At 38.4% G+C, this 15,262-nt stretch overlaps 1 protein-coding gene across 2 annotated transcripts; it reads right to left on the bottom strand.

Annotated features, from left to right (window-relative positions):
• Positions 1-173: 173 nt before the first annotated feature.
• On the bottom strand, positions 174-11,754 carry RRH (retinal pigment epithelium-derived rhodopsin homolog). 2 transcript variants are annotated; one of them, XM_037155922.2, is made up of 7 exons: positions 11,599-11,754; positions 9,114-9,304; positions 7,096-7,195; positions 6,235-6,388; positions 4,993-5,161; positions 2,085-2,263; positions 174-870 (listed from the first exon to the last, which is right to left on the bottom strand). In XM_037155922.2, exons 1-7 carry the CDS (start codon positions 11,702-11,704, stop codon positions 756-758), a joined length of 1,014 nt encoding a protein of 337 aa, XP_037011817.2. In that variant the 5' UTR covers positions 11,705-11,754; the 3' UTR covers positions 174-755. The 2 variants fall into 2 exon arrangements, with proteins under 2 accessions (XP_037011817.2, XP_037011825.2); XM_037155930.2 differs by having other exon boundaries at positions 9,192-9,304.
• Between the last annotated feature and the right edge of the window lie 3,508 nt (positions 11,755-15,262).

The following is a 15,262-nucleotide window of genomic DNA, read 5'->3' as shown; positions in this document are numbered from 1 at the left end:
TGAAAATCAAACACATGTCAAGAAAATTTCATTAGTTGCCCATATCTAGATTTGCAAGAAAATACCTGTTAAATTCTTTTCCTATGGATGTAATTGTTACTACACTTTGAAGCTATACTTAATGTTAAAAATAATCCAGTTCTTAGAAGATACTAGAAAATAACTGCGGACTATTTACATTATAATATTATAAATTTTATTTTGTGCATTTGCTTTTTTCACCAGTATGCATAACAATCACTTTTACAAAATTTAGCTTTAAGAATAGAAGCACATGATAAAAAATTGATTTAGAATAGAGTTATCAATATTGCCACATATTGGCATTCTCCAAAAACAAACTAGACAAAGTCCCTAGCTAGGAGTGTCCAACAACTCACTTCAGTAATTATTTATTAAAGAGTGTTAATTATATTATTATCATAGTTATACCCTGCTCAGGCAAGATACCAGGTCATCGACACAGCGTAATGCACGCCATGACAGAGAGAAAGAGAAGAGGCCTTAATCTCATGTGTCTGGACTCATCAAAGGAGATGAACAGTAAGTTTACATATAAGGAAATAAAGAAATATTCCCTATGGTAGTCAGTGCACAAACAGAAGAACTATAAACTACACTTGAGGAATTCAGTCTATTAGGACAATAATCTATGTCTGCATTTGACCTAAAAAGGCTCATATTTTAAATAAAGTTAAAACATTGCAAACAAGTAAATAAAGGGTTTTGATAACTTGTGTTTTCCTCTTTTTTTTTCAGATTCTTCCAGAAGTCAATGGGTTTTGAGGTACATCCATTGGCAAAAGACTTGTCACAGGCATAGCTGGATGGGTTTGACATTTGAACATGTCAAAGATCGCCCTCCGAAACCTACAATAAAAAGGGAAAATCTGGCACTATCCTATAATGACTTGAAATTTTAAAACATTTTCACATATGGCTAAGATGCCACTACTGCCAGTTGACATTTCCAGATAGATTTTTGCCTCCAACTTTCTCTCCTGTTGAGAACCTTTATAATGAAGAAAGTACATGGTATAGTTGAAGACCAATTTTGTGTCATTAATTATAAACATTGGAGACATTTAATAAAAATCAGTAATTATGTGTTTAAATGACACTTCTAATGCCAGCTGCAATCATTTATTTATTTGAACAAGGGATATGCATTTCATGCATCTGCTCTTCTGAGCAAAGGCCAGCTGAAATTAAGGGGACCTTGAGAATGATCGATCTTTCCAAAAGAACTATCAACAGACTGAATTTAACACGCGTTCTTTACTTTTTCTTATAGGGTCTGTGTAGCCATAAAGTTTTTGTACTTCTTCACATGGCTATAACTAAAGCTGCTCTCCCAGGTATGTGCATACTTGCATCAGTTCAATAGAAACAGCATTGACATTCCAGGGTCAAAATACTTGACCTGTACTGAGATATAAGCTCAGTAGATTGCTTCATTCCATCTTCCAGAAGCAAAGGAAAATGAAATAATCCAAGTTTCACTGAGGAGGCAGAAAAGAAATCCTTACCAAGAGTCCTAACAAAAGGGATGGGTTTCTTTCTCCGTAGTCCTACATGACCACCCTCTCCTGAAGCCTGGGATTTTTCTCTTGCATTTGAATGGCATGTCTTCCTTCCAGTAAATATACAACTATGCTCCCCATTTAGGGAGCCCAGCGTTGCCTTGCCTTGTCCATTACCTGGTAATAGAACTACTCTTTTCTTGGAAATACCAGTTCCACGTATTTTGGGTGGGGTAACCAAAAGAAGCTGCTGAGCCAGCAGCTTCTCTGCCAGAGAGTCATCTGAGATGAAACTTGAATTCAGGGCTGCTGAGCTGGTAGAACTTGGGTTCAGGGTTGCCTGCGATCATCTCGCCTCCCTGTGGGAAGAGCCTGTCATGGAACTGGAGCTCTAGGCATGTAAGGTTCTCCAGTTGCATGAGTCAAACAACTTTTAAGAACTTTTTCAAAGTGAGTTTCTGTCACTTATCTCCTCCCCAGAAGTCTTAGAACATTGTGGTCTTTTTAAATATTCTTCCTGTATCCACTATTTTGTTCAGAAGCCTTTTAAACATTACTTACTTTTTATTGGCAACCACATAAATACAGGGATTGTAGAATGTAGAAGATTTTGCAAACAGTGGAGCAATGATGGCCATCGAGGGAGGGATCCTCTTTGGGTCACCGAAAGAAGCCCATAAGCACACGACTGAGTAAGGGGACCATGCCACCAGAAACGTGAATATCATTATCACAGACATCTGTAAAAGAAATCAGTATTTGCCCAACCCAATAGCTAAATAACTAACATATCTAAAACAGCATGAAAATGATCTAGATTGAAATTTGAATAAGTTTATGTTGTTGACGGCATAAAGGAAAAAACTGAATTTTACCCCCCATTATTCTTTGCTCATGTGCAAAAAAAGTCATCTGTGACAGCAACAGCTTGTGAAAGGGATGCAACGTGACACAAATGTAGAGAGGGCCTCCTCTCCTTTGCTGTGCTAGGGAAGAGTGCAAATGCTGGCCTTGATGAAAAGCCGGTATGTACCCACTTCCAACTCATTTCTAGTCATTGTGGAATGGACTTCTGGCAAACACAAACTAACCCATTGCACACAGCTCAGAAAGCCTCAGGAGCTGGAGGTGACAGCTGGCTCTGAATGTGGGGCTGCCCGTGGAACTTAAAAGAGAACTCACTGAAATCTCCAAAAAGAAGCAGGTAGAATTCTGAATTCCCTCTGCATGCAGCCAGGCAGCTGCCCCCATCTTCTCCCGAGAAGCACCCAGAAGGTCAGTGTAAAAGGGGGAAAGCAGGGAAACTCAGGCCTGGGGAACACTGCGCTCAATTGAGAGCTAGGGCATTGTACTGGAAAGAGGGGTGCTTCTCCCGCCCTGCTCCGAGCCATAGCATACAGACAAACAGACTCCCTCCCAGGCATTGGGAAGAATCCCGTCCTTGGAAACTGACCACCCTGAAGAAAAGACCTGGAGACGCGGATTGTCAGAAAGCCCCCCAAAGAAACATCCCAAGCAAAGAACCCATCGAAGCCTACAGTCAGCACTTTAGTGCATCACTCAGTCCTCAGGACAGTCACTGACCACCAGACACCGAGGAAGCATGCAAACCAACAGGCAGAGACCAAAATGGCTCAGAAACTCAAGAGAAACAATATGTGATGAACATAAGGAAAATATACACAGAAGATACAAAACGAGAAGAGGAGGCTATTAAAAAGGAGCATAGAGTATAAAATAATTCTTTTATCTATAACAATAATTTTACCCTGTATAGGAGAGCCGAATTTTTAAACACAATGGAAGGGGTAAGGTAAATGATGTGAGTTGTGCAAGTGCAGGGCCAGATCCCATCTTTATTTAAAACTTATATTGTGTTCAATATGGGTTTTTGCATTATTTTTATTTTTGACAATATTGCATTGACTGCTTTTTTTAATTACTGAGTTTTTTGGTGCCTACTTAAATTTTGCACCTGAGGCTTGAGTGGCACTCTCCCTACCTGACCCCAGACCTGGACAAGGTTGAGGAAATCCCTCAGAAAGTAGAAATAAAAACAAACAAACCCCAAACAGGGACAATATAAAAGAGAAAATTTTTTTAAATGAGAAGATAAATCCAAGAGATAAATATCCAAATAAAAGGAGTTCCAGGAAAAGAGAACAGAGAAAACAAAACAGGGTGAGAGATCACCAGGAAATAACGTAAGAGCTCGCCCAAAGCGGGGGCCCTGGGTCTCCCCAGTTACCCAAGCCCAGCGTGTGGGTGAATGAAGAGCCACACCAGTTTGCAAGTCCAGAAAACCAGACCCTACCAGCCTCCAGAGATAACACACAGGTCGCTACACAGAGTCAGTCACCAGCACACAGCGAGCCTTCTCATGAGCAACACCAGAGGCTAGGAGACTGCAGGGTATGCCTTCCAAGTTCTCGGAAAATCATCTGTCTGCTTAGAATTTTATACCAGGCAAACAATCAGTTCATTATGATAGTAGAATTTGAAAACATTTTCAGGCATGCAAAGTCTTTAAAACTTTAAACCTCCTCATAGCTTTCTCAGGAATCTTGTTGAGAATGTGCTCCACCAAATGAGGGGGAATAACCAAGAAAAAGGAAGACACGCAACCCAGAAAACAGGCAATCTCACCCAAGAGAGAGGTTGCCGGCTTTCTGGACTGTGGTTTTAGAAGACAGCCAGTGGAGAGCAGGGCAAAAGGCCCAGGAGTGCCAGGAAGCAGGGTTCCATGAAAAAGAGAAAGTCTCCGATGCCTTTGAAAGTGCCGAGAGGAAACCGATGCTCTTGGTGGAGAGATTAGAGATGAATTAGTGGCAGGTACACAGGGGAGTAAGCAAAGGAAACCAAAATGAGAGAGCTCTGGCAGGAGAGGGGAGCAAAGAGAGAGAGAAGAAGGGAGAAAGAGGAAGAAAGAAGAAAATAAACAAATCATTAACTCCATGGGAAAAAAGTTTTATAAAAAATGAATCAATGATCACTTTGTAAATTATATAAATGTCTAATCACTGGGCTGTACATCTTGAAACTAATATCATAATGTACATCAACTGCAATTGAAAAAATTTAAAGATCGTTTAAAACAAAATATAAATCATTGACCCCCTACAGAAATCTGCAATAAATAAAAGTTAGGTAATCACAATAGTGTAAACTTGACTCTTCATCTAACCAAACAGGATGAGGAGAGAGAAAGGTTGTTGAGGAGGAATAGAAAAGGTTGGCTGCATAAGAGAAACAAATTCTCATTGTCCGCAGTGAGAAATCAAGAGGGAAGGGCAAACAAAAATATCCCAAATAGCAGATTAGCATTGTTCAGAAATAGGGAGGCAAACGCCAGGCAAGAGAGCCAGAGAGTAAGAATCGAGGGGGTGGAGAGAGGTGACTGCAGGGGGTGGGGGACCACAGAGGAGTAAAAGCCTGATTACTGAGTATTTTAAGGATGTTAGTGCTTTACCTTTGTTACAGCCACCTGGTCTGACCAGTCTCTGCTGAGGAAGGCAGTGCAGTTTCCCGCAGCGCGACATGTAATGGATCGAGCGACATGGTAATAGCAGTAGGACATCACTGCCAAGGGCACAAGAAAATTTATGGCAATGACTGTCATCGTGAAGGACACAAAAGATCTGAAAGTAAGAAAAGCGAGTCATTAAACCACTGCTTGACCGATGTACTAAATCGAGGAGGGGGAGCAGGGTTATTATTGGAAACAACACTGGCACGGTCCAGCAGCCGTTATATTATTCGATGGCCTAGGAGGTGTGTTTGACTCTCAGTCCGTTTGGACTAGGGGTTGGCAAACTCTGGCCTCGGGGCCAAAGCCGGCCTGTCATCTATGTTTGTAAACAAAGTTTTGTTGAACCCACATTCTGACAGGTGTCCAGACTCTTGGCATCTCTGGGCCACACTGGAAGAAGACAAGTTGTTGTGGGTCACACAGTAAATACACAAACACTAACGAAAACTGATGAGCAAAAAAAAGTTTTAAGTAAGTTTATGATTTTGTGCTGGGCTGCATTCATGGCCATCCTGGGCTGCAAGCAGCCCGCGCTGCAGGTGAGACACCCCTTTAGATCCCGTCTGTTCACGGGCAGAGTGGAATGATGTAATAGGAATAGTCTTGCCTGTAAAAACTTAAAATATGTACTTGTCTACCCTTTACACAAAAGGTTTTACAATTCGAAACTTTGTTGCTCTGAGTAAGCTTTCATTTTCTTTAACAAACTAAATTATGCTCTTTTCCTTGGTAAATATAGAAAAGCATTACTAACTGGCAAGCAAATCCTTGCAGGGATAGTGCTTTTGCTGCATAATTCTTGGAAGGTGCTTTATCGCCGGATCATTTTGAAAAGACAGGAAGGAGCCAGCATTGGCTTTTGCCTGAGCTGTGTGCTGTCTAGCAATACAAACACCCCTTACCCCTCTCAGAATCTCCCTCTGAGTTGCAGATGCCAAGGGTCCCCGGTATCTCCTTTGTTTCCAGAGGAGAGAGATGAAGGGACAGGTTAACCAGGGCAAGGGGAGCTGGACGGCCTTTACTTGCAAACAAGCATAATTCAATGCTGAATCACATCACCCCTACCAAGGAAGCTCTTCGACGCACTGTATGGAAAACATTTGATGTGAGCTTAAATTTGAAATGGTGAGACCATGTCCACATCAGAAGCATTTGATTATCAAGTGTAAAAGTGTCCCTTACACATCATTTTTCCGCCAGTTTATGGTACAGGTAGCACCTGTAGGATCGGGGGCATAACTAGCCCACCCTACGATAGGCATCAAAGCCCAGAAGAGGCCATTGATCCAGGCCCCCAGGATCATGCCGAGGTAAGTGCGTGTGGTCATTCTTCTTCCTGTTAATAAACATATGAAATAGCCACATCATTTGCCAGTAATGCAATTCATACATTCACTTTGTTTTAACTGATTATTTAAAAATCATTATCAACTAGATTGTTTACAGATCACCTCAGCTCACTCAAAGCCTATGTGTAGCCCTGGCTGGTGTGGCTCAGTGGACTGAGGGCCAGCCTGTGCACCGAAGTGTCACAGGCTGTATTCCCAGTCAGGGCACATGCCTGGGTTGTGGGCCAGGTCCCCAGGAGGGGGTGCACAAGAGGCAACTACACATTGGTGTTTCTCTCCATCTCTTTCTCCCTCCCTTCGCCTCTCTAAAATAAATAAATAAAATCTTCAAATAAAAAAAGCCTGTAAACAGGGATAAACGGATCACCCAGAGGCCAAGCTGAGAGAAGCAATTTCCAGACCTAAGGAAACAGCATCTACAAAGTCCCAAAATTGGGAAAAGGGTTGGCCAGAATCCCAAAGTGAGGGGGCCCTAGTCAAAGAGAGAAAAGCAGCTGGGCTTTCGAGCCTCATAGGAAATTTGGATTTTATTCTAAGTATAATAGCAGGTCATTTAAATTTTTGAACAAAGATCGTTGGAGAAATGACGCTGACCACAACTTCAGCCATTCTGTCCACATTTACAGTGGCTGTGTGTCAAGAGGCACTTAGGCAAGCAGTGGATTCACTGAGAAAGCTGAGAAAAGCGCTGCACCTGCATCAGGTCGGCAGATGGTCAGGTATCGATCCATGGCCACGACTGTGAGTAATCCAATACTCGCCATTCCGAAAAAGATATTCAAGCCAGCATAAATCTGAAAACCAAAATTGTACAGAATCCGCCATTCTATACACCTTCCAAGGGACATTTACATTTTTATCCCATTGCAAGAATATATTTTAAATACATTAAATGTTTTTTATTATACTAATTTTTTATTTAACCACTTTTTATTGTTTTTCTGTTACAATTGTCCCAGTGTCTCCCCCTTTGCCCTCCTCCACCCATCCTACTCCCACCCCCACTCCCACCATGAACCCCACTCTGTTGTCCAAGTTCATGGGTCATTCATACATATCCTCTGTCTGGTCCCTTCCTCTTCTTTCCACCATTATCCACGCACCCCGTCCACTCTGCTGTACTAATTTTAAAATACATCTTCCACTGTCAAATTGTAACTGGTTTTAAAAAGGTATTTATGAAAAGTGTTTTGAGAGTTCATCAATTAAAATAATTTTTTTAACATTTAAAGACAAAATAAAACTTCTATACAACATACTCTAGAGTGCAAAGTCAAACCATAAATTAGGTACAATGCACATAACCAACAGAAGATTAGTATTCAGAAGGCAGACAATGTAATAATGGGAAAAGACAACCAGAAAAATAGGCTATTCCTACAAGGGTGAATCTGAATGTTTATGGCAATATATATATATATCACATTACATATTCAAAGAAGTGCAAATTATAAATAGACACCATAATACACCTATCAAAATGATAAAAAAAAATTTAAAGTCTGATGATCCAAAGCCCTGGGGAGAATGTGAAGTAATAGAAGCTCTTATAAATGGCATCACAATTTTGGAGAGCAATTTGGCCACATCTGATAAGTTTGAAGATGAACATTTTCTACAACCCAGCCACCCTCCCCTAAGCAATGTGTCTAAAGAAACTCTCACATCTTGTAGGAGGCATGCATCAGAACATGCACTGAAGCCTTTTTTTAATGGGAGAAAAGCATTGGGAAGAAAGGCTCAGTAACAGGAAAATGAGCGTGTTGGGGCATGTTCATAAAATGAACGACTTACAGCTACATGCATCGACATGGATCAACCTCAAAACTATTGAATAATGAAAGTTGTGTAATGCAGACAACATATTATTTACACAAAATTTAATACATTCAACCAGTGTTTAGTTTATGTACATGTAAATGTACATAAACATTTTCTATCTTATGTAGTAAGATAGAAAAACATTCATGGGAGAAAAGGGAATAAGATCGGAATGGTATGCACTGACTTTCAACAGCATCTGTAAAGTTCTATATCTTTAAAGAGAAAAACAACCTGAGCACGTGTGAAAAACATTAAGATCTGACAAAACTTGTTGGTGTGTATATGGATATTCATTTTCTCTATTAGTCTCATTTTACTCTTTAGTTTTAGAGTTAATATAGTAAACTTTAAAAAAAACAGGCCAAGAGTCCTATTTGCCTACTATCTTAATGAAAATTAATATTAATTTCTTTTCTTGTCAGTAAAAATAATAGTGGATATATTCAATTCTCATGGAGGACTTCCCATACCAAAAAAAAAAAAGGATCAATAATGTGGTAGACAGCTTAACTATCTTATTTAGATATTATAATTTATCATTAACGTTTATTATTTCAAATGGAAGCATGGTATTTCTTTTTCAATTTGCAATGTGCAAGTTTTCACTTGAATATGCAAGGATGTGCTTTTGTTCTTTAGTTGAGTGTTAATTTTGTTTTCCTTTGGGTTGGGGAAATTTAAAAAATACATAAATATGGCTAGTAATTTCATTTCTTATATTAAAGAATATATTTTCCCAGTCACTCCTGAAACTGTTTTTAATAAGAGCGCCATAACTATTACCTTATATGATCTTATTTGATTAAAGCCATGGGATTTTTTTAGACATTTAAATTTCTATCTCTTTAATCTACTTTATTTAGATTTCATTCCAAAGATCTCCAATACCTGACATCCTGCATCTCCAAATTTCCAGCTCCCATGCAGGTCGGAAGCAGCAGACATGGGATAGCCAAGGCTACTGACCCCTATGTCCGTGACAGCCAGGTTGATGATAACTGCACCTGTGGGTGTCCGAAGCGCTTTGAACTTGATGAAGATGCCCAGAACTATGATGTTGCTGAGAATACTTATTGTACCTGGGAACATACACAAAAATTATATATATATATACTTTATTGTATGTTTAAAAGTAGTGTCAAAATTAAACATTTAAGCCCCTCTTATGCATATATATATATATATATATATATATATATATATATATATTCATTGCAGCATTATTTACAATAGCCAAGATGTGGAAACAACCTAAGTGTCCATCAGAAAGTGAGTGGATAAATAAGAAGTGATGCATACACACAATGGAATGTGAATATGAATCAGCCATAAAAGAATGAATCTTACCATTTACAATAACGTGGATGGACCTACAGGGTATTAAACTGAGTGAAATAAGTCAGAGAAAGACAAATACCACATGATTTCACTTACGAAGAAAATGAACACACAAAACAGACACAAACTCATGGAGACAGAGAACATTGGATGGTTGCCTATGGAAGGGGGCTTGGGGAGTGAGTAAAGTGGAAGGTATACTTGGGAAGTTCAAATGTGTTGTTGAAGGTGAAAATTAGGGGAACTTAAGAATAGTAAGTGTTTGAACAGAAGCATAGAAAGGTTAGATACGCCCCCTGCAGTTCATCTACCACCAACCCAAACCCATATTCATGACGTTCCTTGATAATGTGCTGTGGTTATATGTGGGGGCTCGAGAACCAAAATGCCTGATTTCAACCCTGATCTAACTACTTAGTAGACATGTGTTCGGCAAGTCACCTAAACTCTTCATCTGTATAAAGGGGAAAGCAAAACGAACTCACTTACTGAATTAGTGTAAGGATGAGCTATGCTGTATGTGTATTTAGAACAGCACTTGGTATATACCACCTACTCAAACGATGGCATTGGCAGCCGCAGCAGTAGAGAGGCTGGGTAGAGAGGTAGCAGCAGTCACCGGACTCACAGCAGTAACATTACCAGTTAATGCTGCAGAGGTAAGAACCGTGTAGAACGCTTTCTTAACAGGAAATTTTCTTTGCACACTATTACTGTAACTAGATCAAAAATGACAGCTTTTCTTGGTCATCTACAAAAAAAAACCTAACTAAACCAAAAGTTTTGTATACAAAGTATTTCTGTGTAATTGTCATATGATTTTCTTTAAGTGGCATACTGTTTTCTCATACAGAAAAAAAAAATAAAAAGAACTTGTCCAGTACTTATCATACAGAATAATTCTGAGTATGTCATTAAAATTTACAAAAATTAATTCAGGAAACACAATCTAGCACAAAATAATACTCTAATTGTGAATTACGGGGAAACTAAAAGTTATAAAAAATAAACTACATACAGTATGATTTCTTTTACTTTTCACTCTGCTTGTGAATATGTTTGAAAATTTGTTTAAATCAATCCAAAAATAACAGTTATGGCTAAAATGCATTACTAAGTATAGTTGGAAATATGGTGACTGGCCAACGTAGAACTTATACCACAATTCAACCTGTGCATAAAGAAGATAAACAGAGAGCTATTGTCATTTCCCCCATCCCTTCTTTATCTTAACTCAACATACGCATCCATGAATGTGTTATGGGGAGGGGGACAAGTATTTGTCCAACACCTACTGTGTCAGGTAAGTGTATTTATGTCAGTAAATTTCACTCCACAAGAATCATGACAAGTAGCTTACTCTTACCCCCATTGTACAGATATGAAAATAAAAGGACAAGGAGGTGAAAGAAGTCGCTCACTGCTGCAGAAATACTGAAAGATAAACTCCAAAGCTTGAGCCTTTTTCAATGCAGCACTCTGGCAGTGATCACCAATACACTCTGCTCGCTCTTTTTATGATACTAATTTTCTTCCTAGGACTTTTCAGTCTTAACTAGATTCCACCACCAAGGACAAAACTACAAAAACTATGTAAATGACATAAAAATGCATTTTGCATGGTGCAGTCTTTCCCAATAAAAACTTAACAATGTAATAACCAAACATATGGATTGTAAAAGAATTACTAATTTTATAAACATTTCTCGGCCCCACTTCACTGCTCTCGCATTGTATATCAAGATTCAAAATAACATGTGACATTAACCACCATTAACAATGCTTTCATTTATTGCCTCACCTGCATTCTCTTATTTGATCTTTACAGCCAGAAAACAGAGCAGGTATCATCAGCCCTAATTACTTGAGCACCCCAACTCAGAAAAGATAAGTGACTTCAGGTTTGCCATCAATATGGAACTTGAAACATTATCTCTGAACCCACGCTTTTTCTACTGCCTTATGCTGAAAACCCTGCTTTTCTACACCCACAGGAAAGCAAAAATACCATTAACAGAGTAGTAAATATCCATACCTGCCATAATCAAGTAAGTTGCAACAATATTGTGTTCAGTCTGTGAAAAGACAGAGCCATCTTCATTGTAAGAGCCTGAACTGTTGCCTAAATCATTCTGGGGCATTTTGGAAGGAATATATTGAGGTGGCCTTCATAGTAAGCCTTCAATAATTATAAATTGTTATAAATGCCACTGAAGAGTTTTCAGAACCAATCATTTCCACTTCAAGACCTCAGAGAATAGCCTTTTCATAAGGGCCCTCCCTTGACAAATGTGATTGGGCTAGGAACTAATTCCCAGAGCAAGGGAAAAGCTTTTTAGCAAAGTAGAGAGAAATTCACCAAACTACACATTCTAATCAACTTGGGCATCCGCCTTACATACCTAAGGAGATTATCAAGTGTGAACATCCATTGAAACACTCAGACAAACTCAGAAAACCAGTGCAGGAGCTGATTTAACTGTTCTCTGCTGGTCGTCAGTTCTGAAATTAAGAGCCAGACCTAGTCCTCTGAAACTATTAATAAAATAGCTGGTTTGGGTTTAAAGTTTTGCCTTAACAATTTAAGAGAGACAAAAAAGTAATCTCCCCACCTCCTTCCAAATCTCGTGCCCCTAAGGCAGTGATATTGTTTGGCTTATATCCTTTCTGATTATCTTTGCTATTGACACAACGGTTTCAGGTTTCTTGCATTTCCTTTTGAGCAAAAATGGAGATATGAATACATAAAATGATTCTGTAACATTTCCCTCTACAGCCATATCATAAAATCCAGGTCTATAAATGTAAGTCTAACTTATTAATAGCTATATATTTCATAACATGGATATAGCATGATCTACTTCACCATTCACCTCAGTTAATTTATCCTATACCTAATAATGCACAGTTATCTGATAATAATAATCACATGTATCAGCCAAGTGCCTGGGTTCAATCATTCATTTTGTATAGGGGCAATTCTAACACTCTGGACTATGTTATAACTCAAAAAGTAGGTTACGTAAGTGAGTTACAATCTAACACGAACATTTATTGTTAGAGATATTCCTAACACCATTTTCCCCATATTTTTATACCATATATTACTAAAATCTGATTCAACAATTTCTTAAAATCACTAACTTTAGAAAAATGTTAGGTGCTTGCAGCATTATTTACAATCACCAAGATATGGAAGCAGCCCAAGTGTCCATCAATAGATGAGTGGGTAAAACTATGGGACATTTATATAATGGAATACTACTCAGCCATAAAAATTTATACCCTTTGCAACAGCATCCATGGACCTGGAAAACATTATGCTGAGTAAAATAAGCCAGTCAGAGAAAGACAAATACCTTATGATTTCACTCACATGTGGAATCGAATGAACAAACTGAACTAAGCAAAATACAGACAGACTCATAGGTGGAGAGTAGGATGACAGCTAAGGGGTGGGGGTAAGTTAGGGGGTGGAAAGATGGAGCAAAAAGGAAAAAAGACTCATGGACAACAGTGTGGTGATTGCTGAGGCGAGTTGGGTATAAGGGGACTAAGTAGAAATGGGGAAACAATACAGGATTACACTTTACGCTACATGCACCAGTGTGAGCATGATGACCACTAGAGGGCGGTATCTCCCCACTCAATTTAATCTTGTGTGCCTTAGACCAGCACAGCAGGAAGGGACACAAGGATTTTTGCCTCCATTCACCCAGCTATTTATAGACTGAAGCAGTTGAACTAGATTGGGTGACCTGTCCCAGATATGAGAGCTAGCATAAGTCAAATTCTTAATAAATGTAAATACTTGACAGTATCAGTACTAGTAAGTTTGAACAGTATTCCAGTAACAAAGTATTTTCAAACATTGAAACAATGGACGTATCATTTAAGTGGAACTCCCTTTTAAAAAACCTTTGTTGGGTTTTAAATCTTTTTCACACTCAATATGGAGAAAACTAAACATTTTCAAGTATGTTTTGGACCAGTCCTTTCCTTTTCTGTAATGGGTTATACCTAGCTGTTACATCCACTTAAATTTCCCAGAAATAATTATTTCTATTTATAAAAATTGAATAATTCTGAAGATGGCCACCTATCTGCTATAGATAGGTGTATTCAAAGTACTTTTTTCATGCTTCCTTCATGAAACAGAAAAGCTATATTGTTATGAAGCTTAGAATACTAATAGACCTGTTTCATATCAATGTTTACATAGCTCACAGCTCTTTTAATCTTGTAAATTTCAATTGTCTAGTCCATCCTCCTTTCATAACTCTTCCAAATTTTTCAGGAATATGGGGAAATATGGTGTATATTCCATTACACTGTTTAACTGCTATGGCAATAAATACATTTTAACATGATGAAGCATGTTAATTCAGTTAGCTCAAAAGATTTAATGTGAATAGTGATCAAAATATTCTTTACAGTGGAACTCAGTGATACCACAGTACCACATTCACTGGTGTTAAGCTCCCTAAATGTGAACTTAATTCAAAACTAAATGCCCCAAAGGAAACCCAGAAACAACTATATAGGGAAGGACAAATAAGATGTGAAAACAAAAGATTAATGGTGGCCAATGACCAAAAGATACACCTAAGAAAAAGGTGAAATCTCTAAGTGGTTTGTCTACCGACACATATACTACTTCCATCAGACATTTTAAGACCTTTTTTTTAATGTAAAAAAAAAGTGTGGGAATGTTATTTGTCCTTGGGATGATGTCTCGGCCCCTTTGGTGCTCACCATGTCTTTTATAAACCAAGCCTAGAAACCTGGCCCTAACTCTAAAAACTTGAACCCGACGATTCTAAATTAAATAGCCTCCTGTCCCATGTTCTGAAAGCATGACTGCTTCCTGTGAAACAGTAATTTACAACACATTTCTTCGTTATATATATTCACAGCCTACATATTTACTAATGTTGCCACAATTCCATTAATCCAAAAAGATAAGTAAAACCCACAGTACTGACGCAGACAATACTATATGCTACTCCCAGGAGTATTAGGTTAGAAAAATTTAGGAGAAGATCTGGCAACCTCATTCTTCTGAGAAAAAACACAAGTTGGGGGAAACCAGTGACAGGGAAGTGGTCCTGGACCACACAGTTTTCTAACTTGTTCTCGTGACTGCTTCTGACACCACACCAACCGGGACCAACACCGATCCCATAGTTGTGTCTCTACACGGGATTCTGGACGTGTAGCAGGAAGAAAATCAAGTATCTGCTTGCGTGAATGACATCTTATACTTTTAGAATCACCTTTAAAAAAGTAAAATAAGAACAATTAGTAAAACTTTCAACATTCAAACTATATTGAATGAGGAAAATTAAACTTGTCTTCAGAAATGTCTCGAACTGCAGTTGTTACTTTGAACAAAGCAGTTCCAACTTTAATAGAGTTGTAATCCATGCTAAAATTTTCTGATCAATTAATCGTTACAATCAGAGACACTGCTTACTAACATAAAAAAAGAAAACACAATAGAGCATGTTGATGTTCTTCTATATAAAAGGCAAACACTTTGAAAAGGATGTTTACAAATAATATTAAAGCATTGTTTCACTAGCCTAATTTTTAAGGATCAGTTATATAGTACATAAACCATTTTCTCTACATGAAAAACACTGGGTTTAAGTTTTAGTTGTTCATTTTAATTTCAAAACTAGCTCTGGTTTAATTAA

Source organism: Artibeus jamaicensis, unplaced genomic scaffold (genome assembly GCF_021234435.1).
Source record: "Artibeus jamaicensis isolate MK-2021 breed Jamaican fruit bat unplaced genomic scaffold, CSHL_Jam_final scaffold_3222, whole genome shotgun sequence".
In the NCBI taxonomy this organism is placed as follows: Eukaryota; Metazoa; Chordata; class Mammalia; order Chiroptera; family Phyllostomidae; genus Artibeus; species Artibeus jamaicensis.
This window is presented reverse-complemented; position numbering and strand designations above follow the sequence as displayed.